We start from the raw sequence: 21,001 nt of genomic DNA, 5'->3' as shown, positions 1-21,001 counted from the left end.
CCACCTCAGCCTCCCCAGTAGCTGAGACCACAGCAAGTGTCACCATGCCCAGCAGTTTATCCCAAACAGCTGCTTTTCCTCTGGGGGTCTAGAATGTTGGTATGTGCTAGGCAGAGGATGTCTACACGACCAGCCCCCAGTAAGAATTTGGGGCACAGAATCTCTAGTATACCCTACTATGAGACAACCTTTTTTTTTTTTTCCAAGAGACAGGGTCTCACTCTGTCACCCAGGCTGGAGTGGTGCAATCATAGCTTGCTGCAGCCTCAAACTCCTGGGCTTAGGATCTGCTTTTTTCTACCCCTCAGCACCTTGTCACCATCAGACCTCCTGAGATCAAGCCTCCAACCTCAGCCTCCCGAGTAGCTGGGACTACAGGCACGTACCACTATGCCCAACTAATTTTTTGAATTTATTATAGAGATGGGGTCTTGCTCTGTTGCCCAGGCTAGTCTCAAACTCCTGGCCTCAACTCCTGATCCTCCCACCTTGGCCTCCCAAAGTACTGGGATTATAGGCATGAGCCACCATGCCCAGCCCAGTAGATAACTCTTGACATGTGTGGTCACAGTTAGATCCTGGAAGAACCACGTGTGCTCAGTGTGATTCTACTGGGAAGCTTGCGTCCAGTTTCCTCCAGACACCAGACCACACACCTTCTCCCCGTGTTGACCTTGCTTGGCACCTTTTCACTGTTATGCATCACAGCCGTGAAGGTGCCTCTGTGCTGAGTCCTGTGAGATATTCTAGTGAATCATCAAACCTAGAGATGAACTTGGGGACCCCGACAATCAGTCTCCCTCTAAACAATAGAAAGAGAGCCCCAAATGAAGACACATGCCGTAAATTAGGGTTGGCAGATAAAATAGAGGGTTCCCAGTTGAATTTGAATTTCAGACAAATATATTTTTAAGTATAAATATGTCCCAATTATAAACAAGAAGTTTTATCAGAAAGTATGTCCCAAATGCTGCGTGAGACACAGTTATCCTTAAATATTTATTTATTGTTTATTTTATATTTAAACTTAACTAGGCTTTTTTTTTTTTTGAGACAGGGTCTCAGAGTCTTATTCTGTTGCCCAGGCTGGAGTGCAGTGGCATGATCTTGGCTCACTGCAACCTCTGCCTCCCGGGTTCAAGTGATTCTCCTGCCTCAGCCTCCCAAGTAGCTGGGACTACAGGTACTCACCACCATGGCCAGCTAATTTTTTGTATTTTTAGTAGAGACAGGGTTTCACCACGTTGGTCAGGCTGTTCTCAAACTCCTGACCTCAAATGATCAGCCTGCCTTGGCCTCCCAAAGTGCTGGGATTATAGACGTGAGCCACAGTGCCCGACCTTAACTAGGCATCTTATATCTTTATTTGTTAAATTTGGCAACCACAAGGAGACTTGGGCACCTTCACTTAAAAAGAGAGAGAGAAAGAAGGCAAGAAAGAGAGCGAGAGAGCACAAGTTTGCTCCTGGAGAATGTACCTTCCTCCCTTTTGGCCTGCTCCTCGAATTCATTGCGGTCATTCAGCTTGACAAGCAGGAAGGACTTGAGTCTGCTCTCATGGGCATAGAGACGCTCCAGCTCTCGGATCTCCAGGTTGTACTGAGAGATGTCCTTCTTCTGGCGGTCCTTCATGGCAGCCATTCGAGCCATGGCCTCCACTCTGGGCAAAAGGTACAGAGCCTAAGCATCTGAGGCTCCACCCGTCTGCTTCCCTTTCCCTGCTAGTCCAGAAGGCCTTCCTGCCTAGACAATGACTATCACTTTTATTAATTACAATGGTTTCTGGTTGTGTAAAAACAACCCTCCTTACCTGAACAACAAGAGCTGTAAGCTCTAGATCACTCCCAGAAGTGATTTTCCTATCATTATCATCATCATTGCCTTCAGCATCACCATCATCATCACCACCACCACCATTACCACTATCACCATCACTACTATCATCACCATTATCACCATCACTACCATCACCATCATCACTGTCACCATCATCACCACCACCACCATTATCACCACTATCATCACCACCATCACCATCGCCACCCCACCACCACTATAACCATCATCGCCCTCATCACCACCATCACCATTATCACCACTATCATCACCACCATCACCATCACCACCCCACCACCACTATAACCATCATCGCCCTCATCACCACCATCACCATTATCATCACTATCATCACCACCATCACCATCACCACCCCACCACCACTATAACCATCATCGCCCTCATCACCACCATCACCATTATCACCACTATCATCACCACCATCACCATCACCACCCCACCACCACTATAACCATCATCGCCCTCATCACCACCATCACCATTATCACCACTATCATCACCACCATCACCATCGCCACCCCACCACCACTATAACCATCATCGCCCTCATCATCACCACCACCATTATCACCACTATCATCACCACCATCACCATCGCCACCCCACCACCACTATAACCATCATCGCCCTCATCACCACCATCACCATCGCCACCCCACCACCACTATAACCATCATCACCCTCATCATCCATCCACCATCACCATTATCATCACTATCATCACCACCATCACCATCACCACCCCACCACCACCATCACCATTATCATCACTATCATCACCACCATCACCATCACCACCCACCACCACTATAACCATCATCACCCTCATTATCCATCCACCATCCCCATTATCATCACTATCATCACCACCATCACCATCACCACCCCACCACCACCATCACCATTATCATCACTATCACCACCACCATCATCATCACCACCATCACCATTATCACCACTATCATCACCACCATCACCATCACCACCCACCACCACTATAACCATCATCACCCTCATTATCCATCCACCATCCCCATTATCATCACTATCATCACCACCATCACCATCACCACCCCATCACCACCATCACCATTATCATCACTATCATCACCACCATCACCATCACCAACCCACCACCCCATCACAATTATCACCACTATCATCACCACCATCACCATCGCCACCCCACCACCACTATAACCATCATCGCCCTTATCACCACCATCACCATTATCATCATTATCACCACCACCATCACCATCACTATCACCATCATCACCACCACCATCACCACAATCATTACCATCACCACCACCATCATTATCACCATCATTACCATGACCACCATCACCATCACCACCACCACCACTGCCATCACCACTATCATCACCATTATCACCATCATCACTACCATCACCGTCATCAGTGTCACCATATCATCCTCACCACCATCACCATTATGACCACTATCATCACTATCACCATCGTCACCCGCCACCACCATCACCATCATCATCACCACCATCACCATCATCACCACCACCATCACCACCACCATTACCACTATCATCATCACTATCATCACCACCATCACCATCACCACCACCATCACATCACAACCATCACCATCCTCATCACCACCATCATCATCATCACCATTACCACCACCATCACCACCACCATCACCATCATTACCATAACCACCACCACCATTACCACCATCATCACCATTATCACCATCATCACTACCATCACCAACATCATCACTGTCACCATCATCCTTACCACCGCCATCACCATTATCACCATTATCATCACTACCATCACCACCACCATCATCATCCCCATTATCACCATCATTACTATGACCACCATCACCATCATCACCACCACCATGATCGCCACCTCACCATCATCATTACCACCTTCCTAATCACCACTATCATCACCATCATCATCACCATCACCACAACCATCACCATCATCACCACCATCACCATCATCACCACCACCACCATCATCACCACCACCATCATCATCATCACCATCATTACCATCATTACCATCACCATCATCACCATGATTACCATCACCATCATCATTATCTTCCTAATCACCATCATCCCCATCATTATTGCCATCACCATCATCGCCACCACCATCACCACAGTCATTATCATTACCATCACCATTATCACCATCATCACCATCATTATCGTCACCACCACCATCACCACTTATTAATTACTGTGTCCCAGGCACTACCTTACATTTATATATCATTTAATCCTCTTCACCATCTAAAGAACTCCCACAACAATATAGTAGTGATGAAACCAGGATTTAAACCCAGATCTGTCTGACTCTAAAGCCTATGCCCTTTACAGCCAAACTATATGCCTTTTGCTCCTAAGAGTGTGAAGCCAGCAAAGACCCAGACTGAGAAAGATCCCCTTGGACTAGAGACAGGGGCACTTGGAGGAGATGGCACAGCACAGAGGTCTGAATCTCAACTTCACCACAATCCCACTTACCTGGATCTCAGATAGGCATTTTAACATCTCTAAGCCTCCATGTCCTAGTCTGTAAAATGGGGATAATAACTCCTAGGGCAGTTGTGAGAGTTAAAACAATGCCCACCAGAGTACCTAGCATCATGCCTGGCACGCAGTGTTCAGAATTATTACTACTATGATTTAAGATTCCCCAACACATAAGGACCAGGGGCAGTGGTGGCCCAGAGTAGAAAGCTAGATGCTCAGCAAGGGGCTAAGAGACCTCACTGCCCCTGGACCTATCCCCAGCCCACCTCTGCTCATAGGCCTGAGAAGATTGCTCAATGGCCAAGTTCATGGTTTTCTTCTGCATCAACAGGCACCGCTGGAGCTGCTGGTAGACATTGTCATAAGCAGCCTTCTCAAATCGTAGGTCTTCAATCTCCTTCCGGAGCTTGGCATTAGTGGTCAGCATCTTGTCAAAGTGAACAGTGACCTGTTGAAAGGGCCATGCTTCAAAACAGGTCTCATTTCTGGGGTGTAAGACAAGGTTCCAGAAGGTACCTGGAGGACTGTCAGGTCTTTGCCCCATCTCATTCCCAAGGGCCATGGAAGAGTGGTTGGAGCACTAGGCAAGAGGTTCAACCAGTTGGAGTCAGTTGAGTGGCCCACCAACTGGCTAAGGGCCCTTTAATGGATCCTTTTTACTGTATCTCAAATTCCTCAACTACTTTTAGACCTAACTTCCAGTTTTAGGCAATTAACAGAGGAGAGGGGAACAAGCTAAATGACACCATAGGAAATAATAAGCCAAACTGAGAAGGTATTAATAGAACTTTCTACAGGACAACTGATGTGGACTCTTCAACAAATTGATAGCATGAAAAAAAAATGGGGTGGGGCTGTTTTTATACAGGGTTTCTCAAACTCAGCACCACTGGCACTTTGGGCTGGATGATTCTTTTCAACAGGGGCCTGTCCTATGCTTTGTGGGATATTAAATACCCCCTACATTCAGGTGGCACCCTCACCTCCAACCCTGTTATGACAACCAACAGTGTCTCCCTTTGGAGACAACGTCCCTTTGGAGGCAAAATCACCCCCAATTACTGAGCCTTAAAAAAGGAGACTCTGCCATTTGTCACAACATGGATGAAACTGGAGGACATTATGCTAAGTGAAATAAGCCAGACACAGAAAGAAAAATATTGCATGATCTCATTTATATGTGGACTCTAAACAAAAAAAAAGTCAAGGCTGGGTGCAGTGGCTCACGCCTGTAATCCCAGCACTTTGGGAGGCTGAGGCAGGTGGATCACCTGAGGTCAGGAGTTTGAGACCAGTCTGGCCAACATGGTGAAACCCCATCTCTACTAAAAATACAAAAATTAGACAGGCATGGTGGTGGGCACCTGTAATCCCAGCTACTTGGGAGGCTGAGGCAAGAGAATCGCTTGAACCTGGGAGGTAGAGGTTGTAGTGAGCCGAGATCCCACCACTGCACTCTAGCTTGGGTGACAGCATGAAATTCAGTCTAAAAAAAAAAAAAAAAAAAAAAGGCCGGGCGTGGTGGCTCATGCCTGTAATCCCAGCACTTTGGGAGGCCGAAGCGGGCGTATTACGAGGTCAGGAGATCGAGATCATCCTGGCTAACACAGTGAAACCCCGTCTCTACTAAAGAACACAAAAAATTAACTGGGCATAGTGGCAAGCGCCTATAGTCCCAGTTACTCGGGAGGCTGAGGCAGGAGAATGGCGTGAACCCAGGAGGCAGAGGTTGCAGTGAGCTGAGATTGCGCCACTGCACTCCAGCCTGGGCGACAGAGCAAGACTCCGTCTCAAAAATCAAAACAAAACAAAACAAAAAAGAGGCAAATATACAGAGACAGAGAATAAAAAAGTGGTTACCAGGGGCAGGTGGGGTGAGGGGGAAAGGGAGCAGGGAGACGGAGGTCAGAGGATAGCAAGTAGCAGATATGGAGGAGGAGCAAGTCTAGAGCCCTAAGGTACAACATGAGGACTCCAGGGACTCTGACTGTACTGTATTTGGGGTGGGTGCAGTGGTTCGTGCCTATAATCGCAACACTTTGGGAGACCAAGATGCGTGGATCACCTGAAGTCAGGCATTTGAGACCAATATGGTGAAACCCTGTCTCTACTAAAAATACAAAAAATTAGCTGGGCGTGGAGGTGGGCACGTGTAATCCCAGCTACTCAGGAGGCTGAGGCAGGAGAATCGCTTGAACATCGGAGGCGAAGGTTGTGGTGAGCCAAGATTGTGCCACTGCACTCCACCCTGGGGGACACAGCCAGATTCTGTCTCAAAATAAAAAAAAATAAAAAATTGTACTGTATTTGGGATTCCTGCTAATGCGCAGATTTTAGAGGTTCTTGTCACAAAAACAAAAATGGGTAACTATGTGAGATAACAGATATGTGAATTTGCTTCACTATAGTAACCACTTTAATATCTATATGTATCCAATAACATATTATATACCTTAAATATACACAGTAGAATTTAGTTTTTATTTTTATGAGATAGGGTCTCACTCTGTCAACCAGCTGGACTGAAGTGGTGCAATCACAGGCTCAAGCGATCCTCCCATCTCAGCCTCCCGAGCAGCTAGAACTACAGGTGCAGACCACCATGCTGGGCTATTTTTTTGTATTTTTAGTAGAGACAGGGTTTCACCAAGTTGCCCAGGCTGGTCTCGAAATCCTGAGCTCAAATGATCCTCCCATCTCAGCCTCCCAAAGTGCTTGGATTATAGGTGTGAGCCACCACACCCAGTCTATCTTTTTTTTAATAAAATAATTTTTTAAGTTTTTTTAAAAGACCATGTGAAGTGCTCCCATAAGCATTGAGAAGAAACAACTCCAAAAAAATATTCCTAACAACAAAGGGATTTAATTTCTTTGGAGGTTTTCAAAGTATGTTCTAAGAAACATTTGGTTTCTGCAGGGCCAACACCAGGGTAAAGCAAGTGAGGCAACCGGGGCATGAAATTTAAGGAGGCACTCTCTCTCAGGTGCCAGCCCTGTGATTCCTCAAGCCTGAGCAGGAGAACCTCCTAAAATGTTGCATCCTGAGCTCTTTGCTTGCTGCTGCTAGTCTCAGCTCTGGGTGTTCCTGAGTGTCTCCACAGCCACCACACAAAGTAGGGGAGTCCCTAGGAGCAGAGCATTCTTATTCTATCTTTGCATCCTCCACTTCCTCTTGGGAAGTTATCAGTTATCAGTTATTTGCTCTTTACTGTGAATTTTGCTCCAGGACTGTAGGCATACTATCTATCCTCTGACTGTGCGGGGGAAGACCTGACCTAGGGGGAGGACTCTCAGGCCCCACTGAGTAGGTGGAGGATATTTAGGACCATGGGGTACTCTGAGACCCCGAAATCACCTTTAGAGATGGCTGCCTAACCTTTTTCTTTTCTTTCTTTCTTTTTTTTTTTTTCTTTTCTGAGACAGGTTCTCACTCTGTCGTCCAGATCCAGACTGGAGTGCAGTGGCACCATCTTGGCTCACTGCAAACTCCGCCTCCTAGATTCAAGAAATTCACCTGCCTCATTCTCCCAAGTAGCTGGGATTACAGGCATGCATCATCATGCCCAGCTAATTTTTATTTTTTTATTTTTTGTATTTTTAGTAGAGGCAGGGTTTCACCATGGCGGCCAGGCTGGTCTCAAACTCCTGACTTCAAGTGATCCACCACCCTGGCCTCCCAAATTGCTGGGATTATAGGCATGAGTTACCACACCAGGCCAGCTGCCTAACCTATTAAAAGGCACAATCACATCTGGTTAGGGATGAAGGGAAGACAGGACCAGTTTGAGATGCAAAAAACAGACCTCTCAAAAATATAAAAAGGAGCATTACTACAGATCTTATGGAAAAACTACAAGGGATATACTAGGAACAACTATATACCAACAGATTAAGATAATTTAGATGAAATAGACAAATTCCTAGAAAGACACAAACTACTGAAATTGATTTGAGGAGAATAGAACATCTGAATAGACTTAAAACAAAAAAGCAGACCTCTGAGGCTGCAGTGAGCCATGATCATGCCACTGCACTCCAGCCTGGGTGACAGAGTGAGACTCTGTCTCAGAAAAAAAAAAAATTGTACCTATAGACAAGTCATCATTAAATCATGCATGCATTTAGTAACTCATTCAATCACAGACATTTGCTGAGGCATTAAACACCATGCCATGCATTAAATCTATGATTCTTAACCAATGGGATCTTCAGTCTTTCTGGGTTTGCTGATAACGGTACAGATGCCTGAACCTACGCCCTGGAGGTTCTGATTTGGTGAATCCGGAGGGGATCCAAGAATTTGTATTTTTAACACATATCCTGGGAATCCTGAGGCACAGCTGCAAATCACTGGGCATAGATATCAAAAAGACACTGCCCTGTCCTTCAGCAGCAACTTGGGGAGGTAGACAGAGATCAGATCCAATTAGCTCCCACCATGCCTGGTCAAAGCCTGGGGGTCAAAGTCCGGGGGAAGCTAGGAGCTTTGTTTAGTGAGGGAATGACAGGATTTCTTCCAAATCCATTCACTTTCTCTCTCTAGTAGCTCACATGGGAGCTACAGTTTCACAAACCAGACTGGAATGTGTTGTTTGTCCCTGCCCGTCATTCCTTCTCCACTCTTTTTGCTTTTCCAGGGGAACCACCTCTCCTCTAATCCACGTATTTTGGATAGGGTTGCCCTTCCCTGACTTGGGGTGGCAGTGGGTGGATCTGGGAGAGAGGGCCCCCAGGGTAGCCATGTGACTCAGGCCCATGTATTTCATTCTTCTGACCACTGTGATTGGTTCAGAAATGGGCACGTGACCCAAGTTGACCCAGTGGGAACTCTCCCCAGAATATGTGATTAAACTCTTATGAAAAAGATGTTTCATTTCTACTGCATTTGTTCACAGTGGGGGCTACCCAAAAACGAAATCCACTCAGAGGAGAGATGGACAGAGAATATGTCTTAAAGACGTGTATGGAGCACCTAGATCCAGCTGTGCCTGAAGGCCCCACTTCCTCTTCTGGATCTTTCAATTCTATGACAAACACGTTCCCCTTTTTGCTTAAGCCAGATTGCAATTTAGGGAACCCTGCTTAATACAAAAGTCACTGTAGGTTGAGGGTGATGAGTGTCACCTTTCCCATTATCAAGTTATGCATATCTATGCCGACTAATTCTTAGAGACAACACCAACAACAAAAAGGCACTGGCTATGACAGAGGCATGAGCAGCTTGTCACAGAGGAAGAAGGTCTAACTAATGCTGCTTTGGTAATGGATAATATTTGAGCTGCTTCTTGAAAACAAACAGGAAGTTTGGGGCAGAGAACTAAGAGTAGGCATCCCAGGTAGGTTGGGGGATTCGGGTAAGGGTTTGAGGGGATAACCGCATTTGCTAAGGTGGACGGTAAATCCTAAAGGCTTCCTGGCCTGTGTGTCCATTAGTTCACCTGCTCCTGAGTCAACCAGGGAAATGGGTATGTTCTGCTAATGACTGGGCAGACATCATTCTTTGCTCTGAGCAAAGTCAGGCAGAGCTGTTTGCAGAGCTGCAGAGAACACCTTACATACGAGATTCAAACGGGTTTCCAAAATGTGAATCTGTTTCTGCAGTTTCCGGGGGTTATTGGCCTCCTGTATTTTTGTGAAAATCTGTTTTTGGTTTGCGATTTTTTTTTCCATCTCAACAATCTGAAAAAAAAAAAAAAAGAGAGAGGAGAGAGAGAAAGAGAGAAATTCCAGCTGTGTTAGCATCTGTATGAGTACCAGTTCTACAGTTCACTAACTGAAGTGTGCTCAGACAAAAACTGCAATGTTCTTTCTTTTCCTATAAATGGAATTTTAACTTATCTCTTGGATGCCTCCTTAATTAGACTTAATCTTAGCCAGTCTGGGGTACAATGAAGCAATCTGGAGATCTGCTGTCACCTGTGCATGTAAATATCACTCACCTGTGACATTTACATACATTGACATACATTCTGCCTACCCGAAGCCATGGTTTCCAGCAGAAATGACGTTGTCCTCCTCCGAGGGGCTTTCTGTAACCTTGGAGAAGTGATTTTTTGGCTCTTGCAATGATGAAGGCACTAGTGGCATGTAATGGGTGGGTCACGAGAGGTCACATACCCTGCAGCATGTGAGATAGCACCAGGCATCCAAGACTCATCCTCCATCCTTGTGACTTCCCAGTGCCCCTCTGGACATTACGTAGATGAGAGACCTCCTTATATTTTTATTTTCTTTTGAGACTTTCTTTTCTTTTTTTGAGACAGGGCCTCACTCTGTCGCCCAGGCTGGAGTGCAGTGGCACGATCTCGGCTCACCACAACCTCCGCCTTCCAGGTTCAAGCAATTCTCCTACCTCAGTCTCTCAAATAACTGGGACTAAAGGCATGCATCACCATGCCTGTCTAATTTTTTTTTGTATTTTTAGTACAGATGGGGTTTTGCCATGTTGGCCAGCCTGGTTTTGAACTCCTGGCCTCAAGTGATCCACTTGCCTCAACATCCCAAAGTGCTGGGGTTACAGGCATGAGCCACTATGCCTGGCTCCTTTTCCACATCTGGTCAAAAAAGATAGTTTGATTCTAGGTACAGAAAATTTGGCCAGCATTTTGGGAGGCCAAGGTGGGAGTATCACTTGAGCCCAGGAATTTGAGACCAACAAAGTGAGACCCCCATCTCTACAAAAAAAATCTAAAAATAGTCAGGCATGGTGGCATGCACCTACAGTCTCAGCTACTTGAGAGTCTGAGACAGGAGGATCACTTGAGCCTGGGAGGTCAAAGCTGCAGTGAGTCATGATTGCGTCACTGCACTCCAGCCTGAACGGATCAAGACCCTATCTTAAAAAACAAACAAACAAACAAACAAAAACCAACTATCTTTTCTACGTACACACACAGAATTTTCCATACAATTCTAATAGACACTGAATTATCTGGGACTGTAGTCACTGTATCAATTAAGAGAAGATTGTTATTTGATTTGTTTGTAACTTTACTAAGAGTTAGTCACCATTCTGAAAATCACATCACCAGCACAGCCTGAATCATGTTCTTTAAGTTGTGGATACAGTCGGCCTGCATCTGTCTGCAGTGTGTATAATGTTTAGTGATTCTGCCTATCAGTACAGGCCTCTGACTGCAGTTTTTAGGCCAGGGGTCTGCAAACTCCAGCCGGTGGCCAAATCTGGCCCACTACCTGTTTTTGTCAAAGTCTTGGGGTGGAAACTGAGGCAAAGCCACTGGGCTTAGAAAGGTCGAGGTCCTTGGTGACCCCAGAGAAAGCAGTTTCAGTGGAGGTGATTTCTTCCCATCACCACAGATGGAGGTGGAAATAACATCTGCCCAAGAAAGGGAAGCAGGGAATGTAGACGAGTCTTTCTAGAAATTTCTAGAAAGGGGGAAGCTGGCAATAATTTGGGATTGCAGGTGGGTTGTGTTTTGAGTTTCATTTGTGCTCAGTTTTCAGGTTATTTTGAGATAAAAGAGGCAAGGGAGGGATACCTTGACAAAACAGAAGGTGAAGATGAGAGCAGGGCTGTCATTGATGAAGCGAGGTATTTCCCTAATAATGGGGGATGCGACTGAGGGAGGCCTAACACAGGAGGGGTCTGGCCGTATAGAAAGGCAATTGGACACCTCTCCCTCTGAGGCAATGCAGATGGAGCAGAGGATGGAGGGCTGCATCCTCTTGGGGTGCAGGGAAAGGTATGGCTGCCACAGTCTTTTAAAGCAGATGAAACAACACCGAGGCCACCTACATCCAGAGGACTTTTTGCTAAGTAAAATGTAAATAACCTAAATGCAAAGTGGTGTCCTGGATTAGATCCTGGGACAATAAAAGGACATGAATGGAAAACACCAGTGAAATCCCAATAAAGGGCCGGGTGTGGTGCCTCATGCCTGTAATCCCCACACATTGAGAGGCTGCGGCGAGTGGATCAGCTGAGGTCAGGAGTTTGAGACCAGCCTGGCCAACATGGTGAAACCCCGTCTCTACTAGGAATACAAAAATCAGCCAAGCATGGTGGTGGGCACCTGTAATTCCAGCTACTCAGGAAACTGAGGCAGGAGAACTGCTTGAACCTGGGAGGTGGAGGTTGCAGTGAACTGAGATCATGCCATTGCACTCCAGCCTGGGCGACAAGAGCGAAACTCCGTCTTAAATAAAGAAACTCCAAGCGGCCAGGCACAGTGGCTCACGCCTGTAATCCCAGCACTTTGGGAGGCTGAGGCGGGTGGATCATGAGATCAGGAGATTGAGACCATCCTGGCTAACACAGTGAAACCCCGTCTCTACCAAAAATACAAAAATTAGCCGGATGTGGTGGCATGTGCCTGTAATCCCTGCTACTTTGGAGGCTGAGGCAGGAGAATCGCTTGAGCCCAGGAATCGGAGGTTGCAGTGAGCCAAAATCACCACTGCACTCCAGCCTCGCAACAGAGCGAGACTCTGTCTCAAAAAAAAAAAAAAAAAAAAAAAGAAAGAAAGAAAAGAAAAGAAAAGAAACTCCAATAAAAACTGGAGTTCAGTTAATAGTAACATATCAACATTCATTGCTTAGTTTTGACAAATGTCCCATGGTAATGTACAATGTTTACATTAGGGGGAGCCGGGTGAAAGGTATGTGAGAACTATATTATCTTTGTAACCATTCTGTAAATTTTAAAGTATGCCAAAATAAAAAAACTTATTTAAAAAAAATTGATAAATATCCTTTTGTCCAAGCCTCCTTGGTTGAGTATTATGTTATTTGCAGTCAAAAACATTCCTGACACACCATCCACTTTACTCATTAGCACGACTGAGTCTGACTTCAAATAAGTGAAATCTACCGTGCCATGGCTGGCAGGAAAAAATGTTAGTGTCTCTCTATACCCTCGTAATGCCAGCCCAGTTCTCCAGACCCAAACGCTCCCCAGCCACTGTCTCAGAAACTTCACTCCATAGTTTCTCATATGAGGCATTCAGAAACACTGCTAGCAGTGTGCATAACCAGCCCGTGATGCAGCCTTAGCCCACACCCAGGCAAATATCTTCATTATCAATATTTAACCCCATCTAGAAGCAGATGGCTAATGCTAAGTCCCAGAAGGCCTTAGAGAAGTTTCAGATATTTAACCCCACCTCAATATTCAACCCCATCTAGAAGCAGATGGCTAATGCTAAGTCCCAGAAGGCCTTAGAGAAGTTCCAGAACTAGTATCTAAAGAAGAGTGCCCTTCAAGACTGGTAAGTACCAGATCCTAAGCACAACAGAGGCACATTCTCTTCTTGGAGGCTGGGCTGAGCCTAAGCTCTGAGATGTCTTTTTGGAACCCTGGTAGGTAAAGGCAACAGGGAATGAAGGGGACAATGACATTCGAAGCAACTTGGTTTTTTCCTGTTTGTGTCAAGATGGTGACTTGATGAGGATAATCTAAAGCTCAGTTCCTGTTCTGGAAGTGAGGAGTTCTAGATGAGGAAGGCTTAAGTGCTCAGTGTTGTGAAATATAAAGTTTGCTAGCCTCCAGCTGGGAATCAGGGGCCCTGTGCAGAGCCTGGGCTGGTGAATTCTGCAAGCAGTTGCATCTGGGATTCCATGTTAGCATCCCTGAGCTTTAATTCCCTTTGGTTATCCCCAAGTCTTCAGAAAGTCTACACAGCACAGTCTCAGCTATCATCATGGGAAGCTGAGAGAAAAATCTACACTAGTGGGCTGCAAAATGTGGGCAGGAGGATGGCATACAAAAGTGGGCCAGCTAATAGACATGACAGGATGGCAGAGATGATAGCAAACTAGAATGTGTGCACCCTATGTTAAGGGGCACCAGCTTGTTATCAGTTAAGAAAAAAATGTAAGTTATGGAAAGCCCAACTAAAGAGTGGCTTAAGCAAATCACGGTTTATCTTTTTCTCATAGCAAGTTGCTGCTGCTTGTAATCCCAGTACTTTGGGAGGCCGAGGGAGGTGGATCACCTGAGGTCGGAAGTTCAAGACGAGCCTGGCCAACGCGGTGAAACACCATCTCTACTAAAAATACAAAAATTAGCTGGGCATGGTGGTGCACATCTGTAATCCCAGCTACTTGGGAGGCTGAGGCACGAGAACTGCTTGAACCTGGGAGGTGGACGCTGCAGTAAGCTAAGGATGCACCACTGTACTCCAGCCTGGGTGACAGAGGGAGACTCTGTCTCACAAAAAAAAAAAAAAAGAAAAAAAGTTGCTGAGCTGAGTTCCATAGCTCAAGTAAGTAAGGACAAGATCTCTGTAATTCACCTGACTGTTCCCTTATTGTTAAAAGATGCCTGCCATTGCACCGACCTTCACAGTCATATTCCAGGGAGGAAAGTAGAAAATGCAATACAGATGAAGAGGTAGGTCATCTTTCTGGAAAGCAAGATTTTCCCAGAAACCCCAACAGACTTCCTTTTAAAACTCATTGTCCACCTTTAGCTGCAAGGGAAGATGGGAGGAGCATTTTCGTTGGGCACAAGACCAGCTTGAACAAGGTCAGAAATCTGTTAGAGAAGAAAAAGTAGACAATAGGGGAACAGTTGTCCGTGTCACCCACAACGCTATTTAGTTAATGGTTGTTCTATGAAAATTCAGGCCTGACATCACCAGATCTTTCAGTTTCTAAAAAGAGAAGCTGGAAATCTTATTCTCTCTGTTTTTTTTTTCTTTTTTCTTTCTCTCTTTTTTTTTTTTTTTTTTTTTTTTTTTTTTTTTTTTTTTTGGTATATGCTGAACATCTGTCAATTATTAACATGTTGTCAACTAATTAAATCTTAAACAATAAATGGGCCAAAGCCTTCATGTAACCAGACTTAATCCATCCTGAGATCTACCAGTTTGAGATCCTTGGTCTACATCCACATTTAGAGTCATGGAACCACAGTGCCCTGATGAAAGATGGATTTTAGGCAGCAAGAAGTGCCCAGTGGAAGACAGAAGAGTGACCCAGAGCCAGACAGCTGGCAGAGGTGACACCCAGGACTGTGGTAGACACAGTGGATGGTAGCTCCCCACATCCGTTCCTCCCATATCCAAGGCCACCACGAGAATTCTACCCCTCTGCCTGTGATATATTGATTCCAGAGTGAGCGGGACTAAACCAGCTGGGGCCTCTGCACTGGGAAGGGAGGTCTGCTAAGGAAGCTTCTAGAAGAAGTCTTCTCATTCCTAAAACAGAGTTATTGGAGGAGAGGGTACATCTCCTGAAGGTAGTGTCAGTCTGGGTGTGGTGCCTGGAATTGCTGTTCCCACCTTGCCCCAGCCAAAGGATAACACCCAACATAGCTGACAGCAAAACTGAGCTGCTAAACCAACCAACCCTGAAGCTTGCCTTACCTTTGCACTTCCTGCCATATGAGACAAAACGTTTCCTTATTACCAGTCATCTACCAGGGAATGTGGTCTCTACCCCAGCTCCAGGGGATAGAGCATCACCGGCCTAAGCCAAGTGGAAAACATTTTATTTTCCTTTTTTTTTTTTTTTTTTTTTTTGAGATGGAGTCTCACTCTATTGCCCAGGCTGGAGTGAAGTGGCGTGATTTTGGCTCATTGCAACCTCTGCCTCCTGGGTTCAAGTGATTCTCCTGCCTCAGCCTCCCAAGTAGCTGGGATCACAGGCATGCGCCACCATATGCCCAGCTAATTTTTGTGTTTTTAGCAGACACGGGGTTTTTACCACGTTGGCCAGGCTGGTCTGTTCGGAACTCCTGACCTCAGGTGATCCTCCCACCTCAGCCTCCCAAAGTGCTGGGATTATGGGCATGAGTCACGGCTCCCACTCTTTTTTTTTTTTTTTTAAGACAGGGTCTTGCTATGTTTCCCAGGCTGGTCTCAAACTCCTGGGCTCAAAGATCATCCTGTTTCAGCCTCCCCAGTAACTGGGACCACAGGCGCAACTGTGTAGGACTCAGAAAACTTTTCTTAAAGGCCAGATGGTAAATATTTTAAGCTCCAAGGACTAAGAGGTTATAACCAGGTACTCATACAATCATTTAAAATGTCAAAACCATTCTTTGCTGAAAGACTATAAACAGATAGGCTGGATTTGGCCCTCGGCCTATAATTTGCTACCCCTGGTCTACTCAAAGCCAGTTCTGGAAATTCTATTTCCCTTTGTCAGTGACTGACATTGAAATGGGCATATATGCCAGCCATGGCTGATGAGGGAAAATCTGCCAGATGGATTTTGTGAAATACTCTCTCCCATCTCATCATGTCTTTGAGTGTGGTTCTGCGAGGATGAATGTGGCTATGGCAGAAGCTAATGCCAGCTATGCTTTGTCAGCCACCTTGTGACCATGAGGAGCAAACCAGCAAAGAGGATCAGAGAGAAAAAGACAAACCATCATTGCAGAGATGCTAAACCATCCCTGGAAGCCGGACATGGTGGCTCACGCCTGTAATCCCTGCACTTTGGGAGGCTGAGGTAGGCAGATCACTTGAGGTCAGGAGTTCAATACCAGCGCGGCTAACACAGTGAAACCCCATCTCTACTAAAAATACAAAAATTAGCCAGGCATGATGGCACATGTCTGTAATCCCAACTACTAGGGAGGCTGAGGCAGGAGAACTGCTTGAACCCGAGAGGCAGAGGTTGCAATGGGCCGAGATCACGCCGCTGCACTCCAACCTGGGCAACAGAGCAAGACTGTCTCAAAAAAAAAAAAAAAAAAAAATCCCTGGGATAGCCTGTTTCCAGTCAGATATTTTGTTATGTGATAACAGCAAACCTCTACCCTCTCAATTACTTCCACTTGAGAATTCTGTCATTTGCAGCCCAACCTTTCCTCGCTGGTACATCATGCAAGTGGCAGCTCAGGAGATCAGGTGTCAAGGGAACTGCTGGGTCTCACATGAACTGGTGAGGCACATGAATGCTATTTACGATGGATACTAGCCGTGGTTTGGACTTCAGCTGGAACATACACGCACACGCACACACACACACACACGTGTGCGTCACTCAAAGCAAGACTAAAGGGCTTCACCTGCTCTGACACACACAGTGGGGTCAGGCCACTGCTCTGCTTTGGTGTTCCTTCTGTTCCATGCACAGGCGGCACCCCCAGTGCAGACCCTCACTAACTCACCAATGAAATAAAACAAAACAGTTGGGCATGGTGGCTCATGCCTGTAATCCCAACACTTTGGGAGGCCAAGGCAGGTGGATCACCTGAGGTCAGGGATTTGAGACCAGCCTGGCCAACATAATGAAACCCCATCTCTACTAAAAATACAAAAATTAACCAGGCATGGTGGTGGGTGCCTGTAATCTCAGCTACTCGGGAGGCTGAGGCGGGAGGATTGCTTGAACCCGAGAGGTGGACGCTGCAGAGAGCCGAGATCACACCCCAGTACTTCAGCCTGGGTGACAGAGTGAGACGGTCTCAAAAAAAAAAAAAAAAAGAAAAAGAAAAAAAAAAAACCAACCAATTTGTTTTCACATCTGCAATGGTGGCATCTCCAGACTGCACCATCACCTGCTCTGAAGGTAGGCCCGCCCCAACTAGAGTTGGGCCTGCAGTCCTCCAGCTCCAGCTCCCCATCAAGGGAAGCTGTGGCATCAGCATTTCCTGGTGGCTCTCATGATTACATTCAGAGTTGGATTTCCTTTGGAGTCTTTATGTCAGATGCTGCTTTTGTGATGCTGGGAGTCATTCAGCCTCTGCCCAATGGAAGACATTCTCCAAGGCTGTGGCTGGTGGAGAATTGTATTCCCTAAGCAAGATGCTGTCTTCCCATCAGCTTATTAACTATTTTTCGAGGAACGCCAGGTAGGGCCTGGGGAGTCCCCACCTCCAGTGACCTTCGGTAAGGATGAGGCTTTGCCCATCGAGGGTGGGCATAGGAGGAAGGGATTCTGGGACCTTCCACCCCGGAATGAAATTGGGCAAAGACGGTTTGCACTGGGCAGTGAGCCCCAGAAACTTCTGAGGACCCCACACTGTGTTGCCTTTTCCTAATGCTTCTGAAGACCCATGGCACCAGCTCTTCTTCAATTTTTCTCTTTATTCCCTTTATTGCCTCCTTGGTCATCTTTCAGTCATTTATTCATTCACCAGTGTTTATTAAACACCTGCTCTGATGCCAGAACAGCAGGGGTGGGTGATGACAATAATCAGGACAGAGGGTCTCTGCCCTCCGAGAACTTACATTCTAGGACTGGAAACAAGCCACGAAGAGGGCGCCAAGCCCTAGGGGACGGGAGACACAAGGTACTTCAAGCACACACAGTAGGAGGAGCATCTAGTGGGGAAAGATGAAGGGATGACGTCCCACAGAAATAGGATTTGAGGCCGGGCGCAGTGACTCACACCTGTAATCCCAACACTTGGGAGGCGGAGGAGGGCAGATTACTTGAGGTCAGGAGTTCAAGACCAGCCTGGCCAACACAGTGAAACCCCATCTCTACTAAAAGTACAAAAAAAAAAAAAAATTAGCCAGGCACATATAGTCCCAACTACCCTGGAGGCTGAGACAGGAGAATCGCTTGAACCCAGGAGGTGGAGGTTGCAGTGAGCCAAGATCACACCACTGCACTCCAACCTTGGTGACAGAGTGAGACTCTATTTCAAAAAAAAAAAAAAAAAAAGAAAGAAATAGCATTTGAGCTGAGACCTAAGTGATAAATAGGAGGTCTCCAAGCAAAGAGGACAGGGAAAGGCACTCCAGGCAAAGGGAACAGCACATGCAAGGGCCTGGAAGTGAGGGACAGCACCGTGGGCTCAAAGGACACGAAGAGGGCCTCTGTGAGTAGAACACAGAGCAGGTGGGGGCAGGGGGGAGGTGAGAGAGGCAGGCAGAGCTGATGCAGCCCCACTAGGGAGTAGGGCCTTTATGGAAAGAACAACAGGAACTTTCTGAAGGGTCTGAAGCAGACAAAAGATGTGAAGAGATTTCCAGATTCATTCAGTAGTGGTCTGGTTTGGCTCGGTGTCCCTCCCCAATCTCATGCTGAATCGTAATCCTCACTGTTGGAGGAGGTGCCTGGGGGAGACAATGGGATGGTGGGGGGCGGTTTCTAATGAATGGTTTGGCACCATCCCCCTTGGTACTGTCTTGTCATAGTGAAATCTCATGAGATCTGATTGTTTAAGAGTATGGCACCTCCCCGTCTCTCTCTTCCTCCTGCTGCTGCCATGCGACTTGCCTGCTCCCCCTTTGCCTTCTGCCATGAGTTATAAGTTTCCTGAGGCCTACCCAGAAGCAGAAGCTGCTATGCTTCCTGTATAGCCTGCAGAACTGTGAGCCAATTAAACCTCTTTTCTTTATATTTTTAGTAGAGACGGGGTTTCTCCACGTTGGTCAGGCTGGTCTCAAACTCCCAACCTCAGGTAATCTGCCCGCCTTGGCCTCCCAAAGTGCTGGGATTATAGGCGTGAGCCACCACGCCCGGCCCCAAACCTCTTTTCTTTATAAATTTCCTGTCTTGGCTGCATGCAGTGGCTCACACCTGTCATCCCAGCACTTTGGGAGGTCGAGGTGGGTGGATCACCTGAGGTCAGGAGTTTGAGATCAGCCTGGGCAACATGGTGAAACCCCGTCTGTATTAAAAATACAAAATTAGCTGGGCATGGGAGTGCATGCCTGCAATCCCAGCTACTCAGGAGGCTGAGGCAGGAGAATTGCTTGAGCCTGGGAGGCAGAGGCTGTAGTGAACCAAGATCGCACCACTGCACTCCAGCCTGGGCAACAGGAGTAAAACTCTGTCTCAAAATAAATAAATAAATAAATAAATAAATAAATAAATATTTAAAAATAAATAAATTACCTGTCTCAGCCACTTCTTTATAGCAATTAATTAATGCTATAATAGAAATAGTAAATGTTTACTGAGGATCTACTGTGTGCGGGACACTGGGACAGGCACAGGGTTGGGGACAGGGGTGACACGGTAGGGAACAAAGCAGACGTGGTCCTCGCCCTTGTGGAGCTGTCAGGCTGCTTAGGGAGCCATTAAACAACACCAGATTAAGGCCTCATGACAATGGCGAGAAGAGCTATGAAGAGGATACTGTGGAGTCCATGGGATCCCTTGCTTGCCCCCCAGACCCACTGCTCTGTGCCCTAATGAGCTGACCTGGCTGCATCCCTGAGGGGCTCCCTTGCACTGAGGATCAGAGGGTTGGAAGAAAGAGGAGCCATTTCCCCTGGCTTGTCCCAGGCTCTCCAAGTTCCAGACCACTGCCCCCTTCCCCGCTCTTGCGAACCCTAGTGTTTCAACGTCCCTACTCATGCCCACATCCTTGTAAATGGTTCCTGAGTTAAACTCTTCTCAAAATACCCTGCTGGGGGTGCTCTGTGTTCCCGCCGGAACCTGACTGACACAGAGAGGTATAAACTGGAGAGGGGGCACAGAAAAGGCCTCCCTGAGAAAGTCACATTTAAGTTGAGACCTGAAAGACAAGCTCGAGTAGAGGAAGGGGTGGGAGTGGGGGAGCACAGGCAAAGGCCCTGAGGTGGGCCAAGGGGTAGGCAGGGGCTGGATCACGCAGGGCCTTTCAAGCCATGGTAAGGGGCATGAGCATTAATGCTGTCCTGCAAATACCTCCAGCTCTTTGTCTTCCAGATAATGAGAGGGTGGCACTTCCCCGACCCCTTTGTGGACA

General features: G+C 46.7%; 1 protein-coding gene across 3 annotated transcripts in view; it reads right to left on the bottom strand.

The window, feature by feature from the left end:
• Positions 1-21,001, bottom strand: part of CCDC63 (coiled-coil domain containing 63) — a 59,697-nt gene that overhangs the window by 25,936 nt on the left and 12,760 nt on the right. For all 3 annotated transcript variants that reach the window (XM_008004717.3, XM_037996529.2, XM_037996530.2), the window contains 3 exons: positions 9,960-10,079; positions 4,667-4,848; positions 1,479-1,660 (listed from right to left, as the gene is read on the bottom strand). In XM_008004717.3, coding sequence (XP_008002908.2) covers positions 1,479-1,660; positions 4,667-4,848; positions 9,960-10,079 — 484 coding nt within the window. The remainder of the gene's footprint in view (positions 1-1,478; positions 1,661-4,666; positions 4,849-9,959; positions 10,080-21,001) is intronic.

The sequence above is a fragment of the Chlorocebus sabaeus genome, chromosome 11, assembly GCF_047675955.1.
Source record: "Chlorocebus sabaeus isolate Y175 chromosome 11, mChlSab1.0.hap1, whole genome shotgun sequence".
In the NCBI taxonomy this organism is placed as follows: Eukaryota; Metazoa; Chordata; class Mammalia; order Primates; family Cercopithecidae; genus Chlorocebus; species Chlorocebus sabaeus.
The sequence above is the reverse complement of the archived record's forward strand: the minus strand, read 5'-3'. Positions and strand labels throughout refer to the sequence as shown.